Source organism: Ciona intestinalis, unplaced genomic scaffold, assembly GCF_000224145.3.
Source record: "Ciona intestinalis unplaced genomic scaffold, KH HT000051.2, whole genome shotgun sequence".
In the NCBI taxonomy this organism is placed as follows: Eukaryota; Metazoa; Chordata; class Ascidiacea; order Phlebobranchia; family Cionidae; genus Ciona; species Ciona intestinalis.
Window position 1 is genome coordinate 30,595 of NW_004190373.2, and position 19,014 is coordinate 49,608.

The 19,014-nt window shown below is 40.9% G+C and overlaps 1 protein-coding gene across 1 annotated transcript in view; it reads left to right on the forward strand.

Moving 5' to 3' along the window:
- The first annotated feature begins 896 nt into the window (after positions 1-896).
- The window catches only part of LOC100176812 (dynein heavy chain 5, axonemal), a 24,476-nt gene continuing 6,358 nt past the window's right edge, over positions 897-19,014 (forward strand). The window contains exons 1-47 of the mRNA XM_026838047.1: positions 897-972; positions 1,053-1,215; positions 1,379-1,490; positions 1,798-1,926; positions 2,140-2,231; positions 2,341-2,448; positions 2,653-2,806; positions 2,930-3,126; positions 3,380-3,449; positions 3,656-3,784; positions 4,024-4,242; positions 4,366-4,512; positions 4,679-4,851; positions 4,999-5,177; positions 5,592-5,779; positions 6,092-6,286; positions 6,591-6,833; positions 7,122-7,294; positions 7,541-7,667; positions 7,797-7,989; positions 8,316-8,434; positions 8,571-8,661; positions 8,964-9,163; positions 9,565-9,714; positions 10,007-10,147; positions 10,364-10,486; positions 10,670-10,787; positions 11,048-11,193; positions 11,554-11,685; positions 12,032-12,172; positions 12,273-12,363; positions 12,457-12,602; positions 12,719-12,910; positions 13,261-13,377; positions 13,628-13,832; positions 14,171-14,301; positions 14,565-14,692; positions 14,931-15,081; positions 15,317-15,493; positions 15,736-15,951; positions 16,391-16,558; positions 16,857-17,075; positions 17,438-17,614; positions 17,811-18,005; positions 18,236-18,391; positions 18,510-18,692; positions 18,829-18,975. Of these exons, the coding sequence (XP_026693848.1) occupies positions 897-972; positions 1,053-1,215; positions 1,379-1,490; positions 1,798-1,926; positions 2,140-2,231; positions 2,341-2,448; positions 2,653-2,806; positions 2,930-3,126; positions 3,380-3,449; positions 3,656-3,784; positions 4,024-4,242; positions 4,366-4,512; positions 4,679-4,851; positions 4,999-5,177; positions 5,592-5,779; positions 6,092-6,286; positions 6,591-6,833; positions 7,122-7,294; positions 7,541-7,667; positions 7,797-7,989; positions 8,316-8,434; positions 8,571-8,661; positions 8,964-9,163; positions 9,565-9,714; positions 10,007-10,147; positions 10,364-10,486; positions 10,670-10,787; positions 11,048-11,193; positions 11,554-11,685; positions 12,032-12,172; positions 12,273-12,363; positions 12,457-12,602; positions 12,719-12,910; positions 13,261-13,377; positions 13,628-13,832; positions 14,171-14,301; positions 14,565-14,692; positions 14,931-15,081; positions 15,317-15,493; positions 15,736-15,951; positions 16,391-16,558; positions 16,857-17,075; positions 17,438-17,614; positions 17,811-18,005; positions 18,236-18,391; positions 18,510-18,692; positions 18,829-18,975 (7,227 nt within the window). The remainder of the gene's footprint in view (positions 973-1,052; positions 1,216-1,378; positions 1,491-1,797; positions 1,927-2,139; positions 2,232-2,340; positions 2,449-2,652; positions 2,807-2,929; positions 3,127-3,379; positions 3,450-3,655; positions 3,785-4,023; positions 4,243-4,365; positions 4,513-4,678; positions 4,852-4,998; positions 5,178-5,591; positions 5,780-6,091; positions 6,287-6,590; positions 6,834-7,121; positions 7,295-7,540; positions 7,668-7,796; positions 7,990-8,315; positions 8,435-8,570; positions 8,662-8,963; positions 9,164-9,564; positions 9,715-10,006; positions 10,148-10,363; positions 10,487-10,669; positions 10,788-11,047; positions 11,194-11,553; positions 11,686-12,031; positions 12,173-12,272; positions 12,364-12,456; positions 12,603-12,718; positions 12,911-13,260; positions 13,378-13,627; positions 13,833-14,170; positions 14,302-14,564; positions 14,693-14,930; positions 15,082-15,316; positions 15,494-15,735; positions 15,952-16,390; positions 16,559-16,856; positions 17,076-17,437; positions 17,615-17,810; positions 18,006-18,235; positions 18,392-18,509; positions 18,693-18,828; positions 18,976-19,014) is intronic.

Below are 19,014 nucleotides of genomic sequence, written 5' to 3' on the forward strand. Positions count from 1 at the left end.
CTGGTGGGTTGGGGTTCAAATACCACCCTGGTGGGTTGGGGTTCAAATACCACCCTGGTGGGTGGGGGTTCAAATACCACCCTGGTGGGTTGGGGTTCAAATACCACCCTGGTGGGTTGGGGTTCAAATACCACCCTGGTGGGTTGGGGTTCAAATACCACCCTGGTGGGTTGGGGGTTCAAATACCACCCTGGTGGGTTGGGGTTCAAATACCACCCTGGTGGGTTGGGGTTCAAATACCACCCTGGTGGGTTGGGGTTCAAATACCACCCTGGTGGGTAGGGTTCAAATACCACCCTGGTGGGTTGGGGTTCAAATACCACCCTGGTGGGTGAAGGGTTCAAATACCACCCTGGTGGGTGAAGGGTTCAAATACCACCCTGGTGGGTTGGGGTTCAAATACCACCCTGGTGGGTTGGGTTCAAATACCACCCTGGTGGGTTGGGGTTCAAATACCACCCTGGTGGGTTGGGGTTTGAATACCACCCTGGTGGGTTGAGGTTCAAATACCACCCTGGTGGGTTGGGTTCAAATACCACCCTGGTGGGTGAAGGGTTCAAATACCACCCTGGTGGGTGAAGGGTTCAAATACCACCCTGGTGGGTTGGGGTTCAAATACCACCCTGGTGGGTTGGGGTTCAAATACCACCCTGGTGGGTTGGGGTTCAAATACCACCCTGGTGGGTTGGGTTCAAATACCACCCTGGTGGGTTGGGGTTCAAATACCACCCTGGTGGGTGAAGGGTTCAAATACCACCCTGGTGGGTTGGGGTTCAAATACCACCCTGGTGGGTTGGGTTCAAATACCACCCTGGTGGGTGAGGGGTTCAAATACCTTTTAAGCCTGGAACCCCAAACCTTCATTTAAAAGGTATTTGTTACAAACCACACCCCCCATGAATAGCTGGACCCCTGGACGGTTTATAGTGGTTAGATTGAACGGCGTAATATATATATATGTGAGGTGCTGCAGTGAAGCTTACCCCAACACCCATAGCTGTGGGCCAGAGTTTACCCCATAACCCCGCCATAACAACCAACTTTCACCCCAGAATACCCGGACCTGCAGCGTATCAAACGTGAGCTAACGTTGCTGCAGAAGTTGTACGGGTTGTACAACAATGTGATTGAGAGCGTGAACGGGTATTACGACATCTTGTGGCTCGAACTTGAGATTGAAAAGATCAACCAGGAATTACTGGATTTCCAAAACAAGTAAAATATTTAGTGATTTCAATATTTCTAAGTCCTTGAGGCTTAGGGCAACCTCGACAAGAACCCTAGTAACATTTGTCGGGCAAGTGTCACGTTTTTTTTATTTCAAAGTTATTTCCTAATATTACCCCAGCCACCCCTAATATTACCCCTATAACCCCAGATGTCGCAAACTCCCGAAAGCGCTCAAGGAATGGGAAGCCTTCCTCGACCTTAAGAAGAAAATTGATGATTTTAGTGAATGTTGTCCCCTGCTTGAAATGATGGCTAATAAGGTTTGTGTGGTGTTGGGTGGATTAAAAGGCCGGCACTGTAAAAAGTTGGTTAGCGCGCCTGTCCAGAGGTATAGGTTTTAGGCTTGTTGCTGCTACTATTGCTGACGTTTCCTGCATTTTGTTGTTGTGATTCTAAACTAAAGTATGGACATATGTGTTCGTTGCAAAAGATACTTAACGGACCCTAATGATGTCTTAACGCATGTCAAATGTAGGTCATTTAAGATCACAAAACAAAATGTGCCAGAAATTCAGTTTTAGACTAAAGTTTACATTATTTCCATGTTTTGATTATGACATCATACAGGCAATGATGAATCGGCATTGGGAACGAATCGCAAAAATCACGAGTCATACTTTCGATGTTGAAAACGAAAACTTTCAACTTCGTAATATTATGGAAGCTCCATTGTTGGCAAACAAAGAGGATATTGAGGTATTGTATGGATGGTTGGGGAGTTGGGGGGTTGGGTGGTGTTAAAAGTGCAAAGTTATATTGTTTATTATTGGACCAGCCAGCTTTGGCATTTAACCCAGGAAAATTCGTAAAACAAGTACCCTCCTAAAATAAGTTCTCCCAAAAATATGTCCTCCCATAAAATAAGTTCCCATTAAAAAGGTCCTCTATAAAATAAGTTCCCCCCCACAGGACGTATGCATCAGTGCAGTGAAGGAACGCGACATTGAAGCAAAACTTAAACAAGTGGTTTCTGATTGGAGTTTGCAAGTTTTCACCTTCTCGTGAGTAATTTAACTTTATTCTTTGATCAAAATACAGATTTAAAAAAACATCTATGTTTAAAAATATACTTTTGTTGTTGATATTGTGTTAATGTTGTTTCACTCGCAGACAATTCAAGGCGCGAGGTGAATTATTATTAAAAGGAGCCGACATTCAGGAGATAGTTGCGCTTATGGAGGATTCATTGATGGTGCTCGCTTCACTTATGAGTAACAGGTAAGGGTAGTGGGTTCAAGGCTCAACGTTGGCGACGTGTGGGTTTTTGATCAAGACACTTAACGGCACAAAGTTACGTACGTGGTAACTTGTAAGCGTGTATGAAACAGAACACCCGTGTTGTAACTGTTGTTGCCCCGCCATGTGATTAACAAGTTACATTTATATCCATAATTATATGAATTCTAACCGATCTTACTCCAGATACAACGCACCATTCAAACCCCAGATCCAATCGTGGGTTCATAAATTATCAGGAACGACCGAGATTATCGAGAATTGGTTGGTTGTGCAGAACTTGTGGGTCTATTTAGAAGCTGTGTTTGTGGGTGGAGATATTGCTAAGCAGCTTCCCCAGGTTGGTTGGGTGTTTATAATCAGTGTGTGAGGTCATGGGAAGAAGGCAATAGAGAAACTGAAAACCAAACTAATGAATATGTCACATTGTCACATACCATGTACAACCATATATAAACCTTAGGAAGCGAAGAGGTTCGCAAACATCGATAAATCGTGGCAGAAGATCATGCAGAAAGCCCATGAGACGACAAATGTTGTTCAGTGTTGCATGGGGGACGACACGCTCGCACAGCTTCTACCCCATCTATTGGAACAACTCGAGATGTGCCAGAAATCACTTACGGGTTACCTGGAGAAGAAACGACTCTTGTTTCCAAGGTACAAGCTGTGGGGGTGGTTGTTATTATTGAGCGTCTATAAACTGCCGCAGTGGGGTCTAGATGGTAGCACCCTGGGTGTTGGGGTAATAGACCTACATCCCAGGTCCCAGGTGTGTTTTATGTGGGTAAGGTTCTTTTCAATTCCTTGGATGTAGGCCAGAGTTGGTCCATCACCCCAACACCCAGGTTGTTCATATATTACATACACCCTAAATCATTAAATCATATTAACACCATTTTCTTACTTTCAGATTTTTCTTTGTATCCGACCCAGCGTTGCTTGAAATCCTTGGCCAAGCAAGCGACTCACACACCATACAGGTTTGTTAAACATTCCTGTTATTTGTGGGGTTTGTTTTCCCATCGTAATTTAATTTGTTTTTATTAGAAGTTTAGCTTAATATTAATTGAACATAAATGGTTCATTGTTTGACTGCTAGGTGTAGCGACCACGCTTATTTTCTTCCAACTAAATGGAAATATGTTTTTAACCTCAACCAACCATATTCACCACCCAACCACCGCAGGCCCATCTGCTGAGTTTGTTCGACAATGTTTATAAAGTCGACTTTGACGAGAAAGTTTACGACAAAATTATCCGGATCCGATCGCAGGAAGACGAGGTGGTTGATCTGGAGACTCCCGTGATGGCACAAGTATGGTTGTGATGTCATTATTGGGGGTTGTTATGTCATTATTAGGGATTGTGATGTCATTATTGGGGATTGTTTGTTGATAATTCTGGCACAGTGACCGCTTGCCTCTAAACCAGAGGTTCAAGGTTCAAGGCGCTGCTACCATTGTGGGTGGCTGTGTCTTTGGTGTATGAAACAGAACACCCATGTTATAACAACTGTCCCTCTTACAAACAACTTACACCTGTTGTATATTCCAGGGCAACGTTGAGTTATGGTTGAAAAATTTGCTGGACACGGTGTTGAACACGATACACTGCGTTATAAGAAAGGCATCGCAAGCCGTCAACGATTCAGCTTCGTTTAAATTGATTGAGTTTGCCAACGTGTTCGCGGCCCAGGTCGGCCAACTTGGGATCCAAATGTTGTGGACCAAGGAAGCTGAGGCCACACTCGCTGTCGCTAAGTCCGATAAAAAGGTGGGGTTGGTTTGTTGGTTGGCGCGCATCTGGAGGCTATTTTTTCATTGGTATTTATGTAAACCAAGCATAATATTAAATACATAGATTCATAACTTACCATTACAACCCAATATAATACAGGCAATGGGAATAATGAACCAGAAGTTCCTGGATATGTTGAATGAACTAATCAACACAACAACAATGGAACTAACGAAATATGAACGGACAAAGTTTGAGACCCTGGTTACTATTCATGTTCACCAACGAGATATATTCGATGATATGGTGGGTAAGGGGGTAGTGGGTTCAACCCTCACCCATGGTGGTGGTGGGGGGGAACTGGTTTAATGATAACTTAAGTATTTAAATTTGTCTCAACTTTTATTTAAACACCATGTATGGTGTGCAACACCCGTGTATTAAACCCCCTAACCCCTCCACACGCCTCCAGTGTCGAATGCACATCAAGTCACCGACCGACTTTGAATGGTTGAAACAATCTCGCTTTTACTTCATTGACGACACCGACAGATGTTTGGTTCAAATAACCGATGTTGACTTTGATTATTGTAACGAATACACCGGGTGTACAGAGAGATTGGTCATCACGCCGTTGACGGACAGGTGAGCACAATGTTATTTATTCGTTTCTTCAAATATGACGAAAAACATTATGTTTGTGATAAGTAGTTTAATAAATATGTATATAATTTTTTTTTTTTATAAATTTATTAATGGATAATTAAATTATAACAAAACCTCTCCCCCCAGATGTTACATCACGCTTTCCCAGGCGCTCGGCATGAGCATGGGGGGAGCCCCTGCTGGTCCAGCAGGAACGGGGAAGACAGAGACGACCAAGGATATGGGGAAGTGTCTGGGGAAGTACGTGGTTGTGTTTAATTGCTCCGATCAGATGGATTATAGAGGGTTGGGGAGGATCTATAAAGGTGAGGGGTGCGGGGTTCAAGGCTCGCTGGGGTGTTGTGTGAAATAATTTTGTTTTTATATATTTGTTCTTGTTTTATTTTATGTCAATATAAAACAAGCTGCTTCTTTTGCCTTGTTTAATTTTCTACTTTCAAATGTTAATAAACACATCTGGCCGCACAGTGAGCGTGGCTGGTGGGTACGCGGGTCCAAGGTTCGTTGCTGCTACCATTGTGTGCGTATGTGTATTAGGGGTTGTTTTTGCTCTAGGACATCTAACAGCAAACCCTGATAATGTCTCGCTGCTTAGCAAACGAAACGTTGGTCTTTTAGGATCACAAAACAAACAATTGCCATTAATTTCACACTTAAAATATAACATATGGTACCATGAACTTTGCACCACAAGTATAACACATACGCCCCACTCACAGGTTTGGCACAATCTGGATCGTGGGGTTGCTTTGATGAGTTCAACCGTATCGAGCTCCCCGTGTTATCGGTAGCCGCGCAACAAATAGCCATCGTGCTCCAATGCAAGAAGATGAAAAAACCTCAATTTATATTCACGGATGGTGACGTGGTGGATCTCGATCGGGAGTTCGGGATTTTCCTTACTATGGTGGGTTGGTGGGGTTATAAGGAGGGGGTTGGGGGGGATTGGAACTTCTGTTTTTGTGGGGTAAAGTATAGTGGGGCAGTGGGAATTGTAAGAAACTTCTGTTGCTCACATTAATAATCACCCACCAAGTTACATACGTGTCAATATAGTTCGTGGTAGTTAAATTAACCGAAGTTTTATAATATTGTGCTTTATTGTAAGAGGCTTCAGCAATATTTCTATGAAACTAAATATTCTATTTCTTGCTTCATAAACACAGTGTGTGCGTGATTGTGTTGAAACAGAATAAGTAACAACGAACCCCCCATGTAGAATCCTGGTTACGCTGGTCGACAAGAACTTCCTGAAAACTTGAAGATTATTTTCCGTCCGGTTGCGATGATGGTTCCTGATAGAAGCATCATCATTCGTGTGAAGCTAGCCGCGTGCGGTTTCATCGAAAATATTATTTTATCCAAGAAGTTTTACACACTCTATAAACTTTGTGAGGAACAACTCTCCAAACAGGTGGGATATTTATTATTGAAGTTTCTGTAGAAATTTATTGAAATATTTAAATAATTAATTTAGTGTCGGTTTTTAGCCAAATACCGTGTCCTCTAATCAGTGATGCTTGAATGCATTAACGAGGTTACATTTACCTCTCGTTAATGGCACGTCACTAACTGGTTGTGAAAATGTACATTAAGTTGAACACCTGTATCTTTTATTTGTTACTTTTTCTCAAATAAAATACATGTCATAGTTTTTACCAGTAGCCCGTCTCCTTTCATACTTTTTAACAACCCCAACACCTAATTCCCCCCCCCAGGTCCACTACGACTTTGGACTCCGAAACATCCTCTCCGTCCTCCGAACACTAGGGGGGGTTAAGCGAGCAAACCCCGAGGACCCCGAACCCATGATCGTGATGCGGGTGCTCCGTGATATGAACCTCTCCAAACTCGTAGATGAGGACGAACCTCTCTTCCTCTCACTCATCAACGATTTGTTCCCGGGGATTCAACTTGATAAAGCTGGATACCCCGAACTGGAGGCAGCCATCGAGAAACAGGTGGAATATTATTTTAATAAGAGCTGTTAGGAGGTTTAGGTCATTACCCATAAAACATGGGTGCCAATGAAAAAGCATGATAGCATCGCCCATGGTTGTACATGTACAGTGTTACTAAATGCGTAACAAACAAAGTCCAACAAATAGTTAACCACAAGAAATGTTCGACTAATATGACATCATCACCCTCCACAATTACTATACATCCTAACATCGAATATGGTCGCTACTTTATTGTAATATTTTCATCGCGATTAAACAACTTTCACAAAAACATCCCCCCTCCAGATAAACGAAGCCGGCCTAATCAACCACCCCCCCTGGGTGTTGAAGTTGATCCAGTTGTTTGAAACGCAACGCGTGCGACATGGGATGATGGCGTTGGGACCAAGCGGGGCCGGGAAGACTAAGTGTATTAATATATTGATGAAAGCGATGACTGATTGCGGGGAACCCCACAGGTGGGTGGGGTTGGGGGGGAGGTTGTAAACTTGATTTGAGTTGTTTAGATTATGAACTATTTATATTAAATAAAAAGGGCTTGGTAAAAAGTTGATAAAACTTGAATGATTGTTTGTGTCATAATGGGTGATAATAATATTGATGACATCACAGTACGTTTTACTATGACATCACAGTATATATTAATATGACATCACTATACATATTGCTATGACATCACAGTACATATTATTATGACATCACAGAGAGATGCGAATGAACCCGAAAGCGATCACGGCACCGCAGATGTTTGGTACGTTGGATGTCGCAACCAATGATTGGACGGACGGGATATTTAGCACGCTGTGGAGGAGAAGTCATAAAGCTAAGAAGGTCGGTTAGGGGGGGGGTGGGTTAGTGGGTCAGGTTGTGTTCGAAGGGAATTGAACGACATCTGTGTGTATGGTGAATACAGGGTTGTATACAATATATGGTGTATTTACTTGTGTTCATATATTACAGGGAGAACACATATGGTTGGTCCTCGATGGGCCGGTTGATGCCATCTGGATCGAGAACCTTAACTCAGTGTTGGACGATAACAAGACCCTCACCCTCGCTAACGGGGATCGGATACCGATGGCTCCAAATTGTAAAATCGTATTCGAACCTCACAATATTGATAATGCATCACCAGCTACAGTGTCCAGGAACGGTGGGTTGGCTGGTTCCGATTATTCCATAGTGTGTGGTATGATTACAATGGCCAAGTATTTAAATGAATGAAACTTATTCATCTTCCAATGGCAGTCAGCCTCTAACCCATTAGTGGCCACTGGGTTGGTGTAAGTGACTTGCCCACGAACACATACGCCCAAGGTGACGTTCACACTAAAATTCTCCAGTCTAGAGGTGGTTGTCCAACCACTGTGTCACGGGGCCAGACAACTAGAACATTCGTGCTTAAAACATGATCTAAACCCGCCAATATACCCCCCACCCCCATATAACCCCCACATAACCCCCCCCCCCACTATACAGGCATGGTGTTCATGAGTTCTTCTGTCCTTGATTGGCAGCCGATACTAAAGGGTTGGCTACAAACATTATCCCACCAACAAAGCGATATTTTGTGGGGATATTTCGAAGCCATATTCCAGGTATTGAACAATTGTTTATTTAAACAGTTTTAATTTTTCTCATTTTTTATCGATTTTTTATTAAATTTTTAGAAAAAAATAGTTTTTCTTTTTTCCTTTAAATTTCATGAAATTAAAATTATTCCCAAATATTTAGGATTGTTTGGATTTCTTGTTTTCCACCTGTTTCCCAAAGATGGCGTTCCTGGAGTGTATGTACATTAGACAAGCCATCGACCTCCTGCAAGGTGGGTTTTAGTATAATCTGATTTACCATAATCTGTTGCCAATATGGACAACCCATTAGTGACCACTGGGTTTGAGCAATTGTCGTTAAGGACACATACGCCTACAATGGTAGCAGACGTTGCAACATTTTGGCACAGACACACCAGTAGAGTAAAAACTATTTTAGGTTTAAAACTAAGGTTCCAAACTGCATATTGTCCAATGTTACATCAACCACTTTTCTTTGTTGTTATAATTATTTAATCTTTGCGTGTATTAATTAAAACTGTATTCGAAATAAAGTGAATGTTTATTTTACCAGGTTTGATCCCATCTCAAGAAGAAGGGAAACAACCAAATCGGGAACATCTCGCTCGGTTATTCTTCTTTAGTTTGATGTGGTCGGTTGGCGCGATACTCGAGTTGGACGACCGCGCGAAGTTGGAAACTTTCATCAAGGGTCACGAAAGCAAGAATGCTATACCTCCTATTAAAGAAGATGAAACTATATTTGAATATATGGTGGGTTATAATGGATGGTATGAACATCAACCATGGGAGCAGTTTATTAACAAGTATCTATTTGTAAACCACGATGAAGTCTTGTTGAACGGCAGATATAATGTTGGGTGAAAATGACATTAATATTCACGCAAGCTGAAAAAGATAATAATATCAGTATTTATTTATGTAATGTTGGTTCCATTTCATTGAGAAATTGATGATGTCGGTCTTTGGTACAAAATTAGTTGGATTCGATTTGAGTTTGTTGTATATTTAATAGCACTTGTTGTATTTGGTCATGGTGCAATGAGAATCGTCATATGAATGCTAGATTATTGAGATAAAACACTTTATGAAATCACTATTATATATTACAAATACTATCAGTGTTGCCAGTTCTTTAACACACCCCCCCACAGGTGAATGAGGAAGGGCAGTGGGAACACTGGGGGGAAAGGGTGCCCCAATATAATTACCCCAAAGACTCGGTACCCGATTACATGGGTATTCTGGTGCCTAACGTTGATAATGTGAGGACAGACTTCCTTATGGACACTATCATGCAACAGGTGGGTGGTTACTACATATTGTTGTGCACGGTGTGTATTCTATGTGTGTCAGGTTTTCTACCATTACTGTCAGGAACAATAAATTTAAAAAAAAGTAATCTCACAAAGTTACATACATGGTAACTCGTAAGCGGGCACGAGGTTTATGAAACAAAACACCCGTGTTATAACGACTGTCGTTGCCCAACCATGCGAGGATAAATAAGTTACATACGCGGTAACTTGTTAGCGGGCACGAGGTGTATGAAACAGAACACCAAATATATACTTCTATAAACCCCCACTCCCACAGGAAAAAGGGATCCTTCTGATCGGTGAACAAGGAACAGCGAAGACAGTGATGATCAAGGGTTACAGCAAGCGATACGACCCCGAACAACATTTAAGCAAAGCTCTCAACTTTAGTAGTGCCACAACACCTAACATGTTCCAGGTACGCATGTTGATGCTCGGATATTATACTTACAAAAATAATTCTTTGATTTTCAATTGTGTGTTATATAATATATTACACATGATATAACCAGGTTGTATTCGCAACCAATGTTTTATAAAATCTATAAAGAGTAAAATATATTTATTTACATCAAACGTTTGCTGTACATTATACGTATGCAACCTATACTTGGTGTAACCGCATTATATTCAGCGAACTATTGAGAGTTACGTTGACAAGCGAGTCGGAACGACGTACGGACCTCCTGCTGGCAAGAAGATGACGGTGTTTATCGATGACATCAACATGCCGGTTGTTAATAACTGGGGGGACCAGGTATGTACGTGTAATAACCAAGTTTTAAACAAATGCTCTTTTTATTTTTGGTTTGTTTTAACGACTGTCACTTTGCTGCTAATTCCCTTCTCTTCGTTGTTTTTCTTATTTGATCTTCGCTATCGTATTCAAATACCCCATACACCCCCCCCCCTAAACACCCCATACACCCCCTACACACAGATAACAAATGAAATTGTTCGGCAACTGATGGCAACCAAAGGATTCTACAGTATCGATAAACCCGGTGATTTCACTAATATTGTGGATATTCAGTTTGTGGCTGCGATGATCCACCCAGGTGAGGGGGGTTGCATATATATGTGCGTGGTGTTTAGTGGGGAGAACATACAACATGGAAGGTTCAAAAACTGAATTACTTTTCCACTTTATACACAAGCGATGTCATGTTTATATTTCCCACAGGTTTTAAAGTGTATAGCGAGTGAATGAAATTGTAGAGTAAATGTAACTTCACGTGACGACAGTCAGAACCCATAGTCGCCATCAAAGATATCGATTTAACTTATTTTATCATCTACTTATTTATATTAACACTAGGTGGGGGTAGAAACGACATCCCCCAGCGATTGAAACGTCAACTTTGCATCTTCAATTGTACTTTACCATCCAACAACTCCATCGATAAAATATTCAGCACCATCGGGGAAGGTTATTATTGTAAAGAACGAGGGTTTAATAACGAGGTGGGTGGTTTATATTGGGGGGTTGGTTGGGTGGTTTTTATTGGGGGGTGGGGTGGTTTATATTGGGGGTGGGTAATCTATTGCATTGGTTGCTTTTATACTTTTAATATTGTAGTAACGTGGTGTCAATCCTTACTTTAATCTTTGCCTGAAGTTTCTGAAAAGAATTTCGTTTCACGCTTGCTCTTGTAGAAAAACTTAAATTACCGGCGGAATTCGCCGAAAAATCAATAAAACTTCATCTTTTTATATTAAGTTGAACTTTGTGGATGGATTTTTTTAATTTTAAATTTTTTAATAAAATATTTTCACTTTATCTTTTTTAATTTATCCATGTTAGATAATTATGACATCACACAGGTCGTTGAATTAATTCCCAAACTTGTTCCGCTAACTCGACGATTATGGCAAGCCACCAAAGTTAAAATGTTACCGACTCCAGCCAAGTTTCATTACATCTTCAACTTGAGGGATCTAAGCAGAATATGGCAGGTGAGGGGGTTGGGGAGTTGGGTGTAATTTATTTATCTCTGAAGTGTCGTGCCCAAGAAAGCATCCACGGTGGCAGCGTCGAGTCTTGAACCCGTATCTTCTGGTCTAATTGAGTTTGTTTCAGTATTGCCAAGCCAATAAATTGTAATACAATATTATTTTTGGTTGCTTTGATATCACTCAGTGTGTAACAGCAATAACACATTGGTAAAATGTAAAAAAAACGCTAAATATAAAAAATAGATTAAATAAAATGCAATAACGAAAAATGTTTTGCAAGAAAATGAAAAACTAAAGTGACATTAAATCTAAAATGAAAATATTTGAAACATATATTTGCATGCAGGGAATATTGAACGTTGACCATGAAGTCGGGTCGAGCGAGGAAACCATACTTGGGTTGTGGAAGCATGAGTGCCATCGTGTGGTGGCCGATAGGTTTACCAACCAACCAGATAAAGATTGGTTCGATGTGGCGTTGAATAAGGTGGGTTGGTAGAGGGTTTATATAGGTGGGCATAACAATTGTTGGTGATATAATATATATAACACTCCCAGGTAAGTAATTATAACACCCCCACTCCCAGATACTGGCAGAAACTTTACCGGAACTGAGCTCCAAACTACCGGCCGAACCTTACTTTGTTGATTTTCTCAGAGAAGCTCCGGAGCCTACAGGTAGGTGTGACATCACAATGGGTATAATGACATCACAATGGGTATAATGACATCACAATGGTTATTATGACATCACAATGGTTATCATTACAGGTGAGGAAGACGACGCCGACCTCGACGCACCAAAGATTTACGAACCAATCGAATCGTTCGAACAACTGGAGGAAAAGTTGAAAGTTTTCCAAGAACAATACAACGAGACGATACGAGGATCCAAGATGGATCTCGTGTTTTTTAAGGTGGGTGGGGTGGAATACGCACCATCCGCAGTGTTCTTGGGCAAGACACTTAATGGCACATGCTGCCGTTGCCCGCCATGCGAGGATAAAAAACTGACCCCCATTACCCCTCACAGGACGCGATGGTTCATCTCGTAAAGATCTCTCGAATCATCCGAACCCCCCGTGGTAACTGCTTATTGGTTGGTGTAGGGGGGAGTGGCAAGCAATCTCTAACACGATTGGCCACTTACATAGCAGGGTACCAAAGCTTCCAAATAACTTTGTCACGAACGTACAATGTTTCGAACCTTATCGATGATTTGAAGGTGAGTTGTTTGTTTGTTGGCCACGCTTGTACAACATTATTACTCGAGTAGTTTTTACCCGAAGCGTGTTTTAACGACTGTCGTTTTGCTACTTCTCTTCGTTGTTTTAATTCTTTTGATCGTTGGTATCGTATTCAAAGAGATAATGAATATATAATACAGTCTGTATCACAACTGTGATCATCAGAAAATAGCCAACATTTGCTTTAACAATGTTATGTCTGTGTTTTGTTTTCCACATTGAAACAATGAACCCATAGAAAACAAACACGGCCGTAAAGCTTGTTCTTCAATAAACAAATATTGATATTAATGAATAACCCTCCGATATTTACAATGAAACCCCCCAGATATTGTATCGGACCACAGGCAAGGAAGGAAAGGGGGTCAGTTTCATCTTCACCGACAATGAGATCAAAGATGAAGGATTCCTCGAGTACATGAACAATGTATTGGCATCGGGAGAGGTGAGTAGGGGGTTCGGGGTTCAAGGACCACACAAGTGGGATTTGATTACCCAGAGATTTAGGCTCAATGCTACCATTGTGGGCGTATGTGTCCTTTGAAAAGAAAAACGACAATTGTTCCAACCCAGTGGTTACTAATGGATTGTCCAAATTATCAGATATACAGAAAATCACCCACAAAGTTACATACATGCTAACTTATAAGCGATGTTATAATTCCCACACAAGTAGAAACATCCCACTCACCCAGGTATCCAACTTGTTCGCTCGCGACGAGATCGACGAAATCACGCAAGAGTTGATTCCCGTGATGAAGGCCGAATACCCCCGTCGCCCTCCAACCAATGAAAATTTATACGAATACTTTTTATCACGAGTCCGCGCGAACCTTCATGTCGTTCTTTGCTTCTCGCCCGTCGGGGAAAAGTTCCAAAACCGAGCCCTGAAGTTTCCAGGTGAAAACATGGTTTCTAAGTTTTTTAAGTTCAGATTATACTTTAGACAATGTATGTTTTTTTGAAAGCGAATTTAGGAAATTTTGTAAATTTTTACAAATATAACTTAATAATAATATATTACTCTCAATTTCTATATATGAAGTCTTTGTAAAGAAACGATGGGATCACAACTGTTTTATTTTAGTTAACATGCTCTTCACATTGTGGTCTATAATCAAATATCTGGTTTTACCCGTAGCATTTTTAACTGTTGTTTTGCTGCTAATTTCATTCTCTTCATTGTAACCATATATGGCACTGTGAGAATAAACTTCACCCAACCCCATTACAACTAGCTTTGATCTCCGGGTGTACCATGGATTGGTTCCTACGATGGCCACGAGACGCCCTTATACAAGTTGCGCAATACTTCCTCGAGACTTTCCCCATGGAATGTGAGAAGAATACGAAAGGCAGCACGGTCCAGGTACGGGGGGTTGGGGGGTAGGTTGATGGGGTATTAAGGTAAGGCATGAGGTAATTATTTGGGAAGTCATTTTTACCCGCATATATTTATGATTTTTACCTAAGTAACAAAATATCTAAACCAAAAAAAAAACTGAATAAAAAACTTAGTTTTTATAATGCGTTTCAAAAAGGTGGAGTTTGAGTTTAAAGTATAAAGATAATACATTGGCCCGTGTTTTAAACTCATTTACTAATTTATTAAACTGGTTGAAACTCCGACAGGTGATGGGAACAGTTCAAGACATCGTTGCGGAGAAATGCGTCGAATATTTTGAAAGATATCGACGAGCTTGTCACGTCACACCGAAGTCTTATCTATCGTTCTTGTCGGGTTACAAAACTATTTACAAGTGAGTTATAGCTTACCTTAATATTTAAATCAATGACTTATAAAATAAACGTAACTTATTTATCCTCGCATGGCGGGGCAACGACAGTCGTTATAACACAGGTGTTCTGTTTCATACAAATGGGTTGGAGCAATTACCATTATGTGCTACCCCCACACAGGTCGCAACGTTGAGCCTCGAACCCAGTACCTTTCCCCTCACAGCAATATACCATATTAAACCCCAACCCCCCCTTTAGGTCGAAACTTGATGAGATCTCGGTTCTAGCCTCGCGCATGAAAACAGGGTTGCTGAAGTTGGTCGAAGCCGAGAAATCTGTCAACGAGTTGTCCAAAGAACTCGCTGTAAAAGAGAAAGATCTCGCTGTGGCTTCTAAAGAAGCTGATGAGGTGTGTGATGTCATAATGGGTGGGATGATGTCATAATGGAAGGTTGTACCACAATAATTGAGTTTTTGCCAGGCTTGTTAAGTCTTATTGATTGTCCCTGCCCCTAAATTACCCACGAAGTAACATATATGGAAACTTGTGGGTACAGAAATTACTTGTGCAGAGTAGGACACCATGTATGGCGGTGTAACCATAACCCTAATGATATATTCAATAAACAACCCATACAACACAGGTGTTGAAAGTCGTCACCACCAAAGCAACGGCTGCTGAGAAAGTGAAAGCCGAGGTTCAGAAAGTTAAAGATAAAGCTCAACATATTGTGGATTCGATCGCTGTTGATAAAAAGTCGGCAGAAGCAAAACTTACGGCTGCAAAACCAGCACTGGAGGCAGCAGAGGCCGCGTTACAGGTGGGGGGGATGAGTGGAGGATCGTTAAAAATAATAGCAAAGCAAATATGAAGTTGCAACAACAAATATGATCTGGAGTAAATTTGGAAAGAAATAAAAATAGGTTTTGTTGTCATTTGGTTAACTGGATTGAATATTAAAAAAATATTTTTCTTGCTTGAAGTAAAAGTGTGTGTAATGACTTACAATATTTGTTTCACCAACACCTAATATATTTATGCGGAAACTTTGATCGTCCTCAGACAATCAAACCAGCTGACATCGCTACGGTTCGTAAACTTGGCAAACCCCCTCACCTTATCATGCGTATCATGGACTGCGTGTTGTTATTATTCCAAAAGCGAATCAACACAGTGGAGATGGATCCTGAACGACCGTGCGTCAAACCATCGTGGGGGGAAGCCCTCAAGATGATGAACAACTCAGGATTCTTACAATCGCTGCTCAACTTTTCCAAGGTTATATGTGGTGTATAATCTAGTTGCATATACTGTTGAAACTTGTTTTGTTAATTTATTGATGGTTGATTTAATGATATTGACTTGTTTTGTAAATTAGCTTTTCTGACTTTTGTTTAATTTTTTTTCTTTTTTTTATCGGGTGAATGACACTTACAGTACAAAACTTGTACGTCATAGTGTTTAGCGCTGTTGCGTCATTCATCCTGATAAAGACGATCTGTATACGACGTTGAAACATACGAAAGCAATTAAATGCAAGAAGAGATATTGCGCTTGTTTCCGATCTGTATTCGACGAATACGATCTGTATAGGACATTAAAATGGCAGTTCGCAACGGTGTTTATTAAAATAAAATAGGTCGAATAAGGCATAGATATCTCGTTACTAAACCTAGATTTTAACTTTTATTGAACAATATTTTCACTTCCACCCCAGGACACCATCACGGAAGAAACTGTTGAATTGTTAGCCCCATATTTGGAAATGGATGATTACAGCTTTGAATCTGCCAAGAAAGTTTGCGGCAACGTTGCGGGGTTGTGTTCGTGGACGCAAGCTATGTCGTTCTTCTATTCAATCAATAAGGAGGTGTTGCCGTTAAAGGTGGGTGGACGGGGATGTGCACAAATGTGGCAACTCCTCCGTGTTATAATGAATGTCGTTACTTACAATGTGAGGATAAAATTTATCTATTCGTACGAACACAACAGTGAAATCAACAAGCGGAAGTCGTTAAAATCAAAGTTAGGTTAAAATATGCTGCTGATACGAACGATTAACAAAAATTAACAAAAATTAATAAAAACAGGTTAAAAAAGTACTTGGGTAAACAAAAGCGTGGCTGCTACATCTTAAGTTATCTTACAAACTATAAACTTTAACGAGTAAAACTTTCTGGCAGGCGAACCTCGTAATCCAAGAAGCTCGCTTGGGCAAAGCGATGTCGGATCTTAACGACGCGCAAGCCACGTTGGATGAGAAGGAAGCCGAGTTAAACGAAGTACAAGCTCAATATGATAAAGCGATCTCGCATAAACAAGCATTGATTGACGACGCTGAGGCTTGTAAGAGGAAGATGGTGAACGCAAGCGCTCTCATCGAGGGGTTAGGGGGCGAGAAGGTGCGGTTGCTACTGTTTTATTACCGGTTTTTAATAAAATTATTAATTTTTTGATAAACTAAACACCTTTTTACCTACTTTTGAAAGATCATTATGAGGTGTGTGATAAAAAAAAAATATATTTTTTTTATTTTTGACACAATAAAAAAAATATATTTTTTTATTGTGTCAAAAAAATATTTTGACACAATATTTTGTTAGGAAATTATAATATAAGGGTTGAACATATTACTTTAAAACGATGCAAAACAAACACTTTTAAAACAGGGCTGTTAAGTATATTATACCCGCTGCGCATATTTATACAAACATTGTTTACCACAATATTGTGTCAAACATCGTTAACAACTATTAACCCGTAGATCCGATGGACGGCAGCCGGCAAGATCTTCCAAGACCAGATCACCAAATTAGTCGGTGACGTGCTTCTCGCTACGGGTTTCCTATCGTACTCCGGTCCTTTCAACCAAGACTTTAGGAACCTCCTGCAAAGTTCTTGGAAGAAAGAGATGGCAACCAACAAGATTCCTTATTCTGATGTAAGTTAAATTGGGTGTTTATAAACTGCCTCAGTGGGGTATATATGGTAGCACCCTGGGTGTTGGGGTAATAGACCTACATCCCAGGTCTCAGGTGTGGAGACCTCACCCTTATAGAACAATAAAACATTAGTATTGATGTGAACACATTCCCGCATTCTTACACAACCAACACAATTACCACGAACATCCACAGGACATTAACTTGATTTCTATGTTGGTCGACAACGTAACGATCGCCGAGTGGAACTTGGAGGGCCTCCCCAACGATGACTTATCGGTGCAGAATGGTATTATTGTAACACGAGCGACTCGTTACCCGCTGCTTATCGATCCACAAGGTCAAGGGAAGATATGGGTCCGTAATAAGGAGATGGCGAACGAACTTCAGGTTAGTGGGGGTTCTCGTATTTATTGAAAGTGTCCCATTTAAGGTTTTGCTCGTACACAAGGCTGACACCGATTATTAACAATTTATCACAAACTTTTACAGTTGTGTTCATGAAAATGTCATTTTAAAATAAAAGTTGTGGTGCAAACATATCCAGGAGGTCCTGTCGCTCTGATTATGTTGTTAGATTGGGAAATTTTGTTCTTAAACCATTTATTTGTCTCCTCTAGATCACGACACTAAACCACAAATACTTCCGCACCCACCTCGAGGACGCGTTGTCCCTCGGACGACCCCTTCTTATAGAAGACGTGGGCGAGGAATTAGACCCCGCGCTCGATAATGTACTCGAACAAAACTTTATCAAGTCAGGATCAACTTTTAAGGTTCGTGGTTATGTGGTGTGGAGGTATAAGTTGAAAACCACTAAATCAATCGTGGCTTTTAATTAATTTGATCATCGGTATCATATTCCTAGAAATAAACAAACTGTACCGTGCCCAGGTGAAAGTAGGGGACAAGGAAGTTGACGTGATGAAGGGATTCAAACTTTACATAACGACGAAGCTAGCCAACCCCGTGTACACACCTGAGATATACGCACGTACATCCATCTTTGACTTCACTGTGACCATGAAGGGGTTGGAGGATCAACTGCTCGGGAGAGTCATATTGACCGAGAAACAGGTTCGAACGTATTTCATAATTTATTGGATTTTTTCATAACGTTGTATCTTTTAAAAGATTTTTTTAACCTATTGAAATATTTGTTTCTTTTTACCAAAATTGTGAAAACACAAACATTTGAAACCTCCGACCACAGGAACTTGAATCGGAGCGAGTTGCTTTGATGGAAGAAGTGACGGCAAACAAACGGAAGATGAAAGAACTTGAGGATAATTTGTTGTTCCGACTTACATCGACGCAAGGATCGCTCGTGGAGGATGAGAGTTTGATACAAGTGCTACAGGTGGGTAGGGTGGGTGTTGGTGGGGGGGTGGGAGGGTTG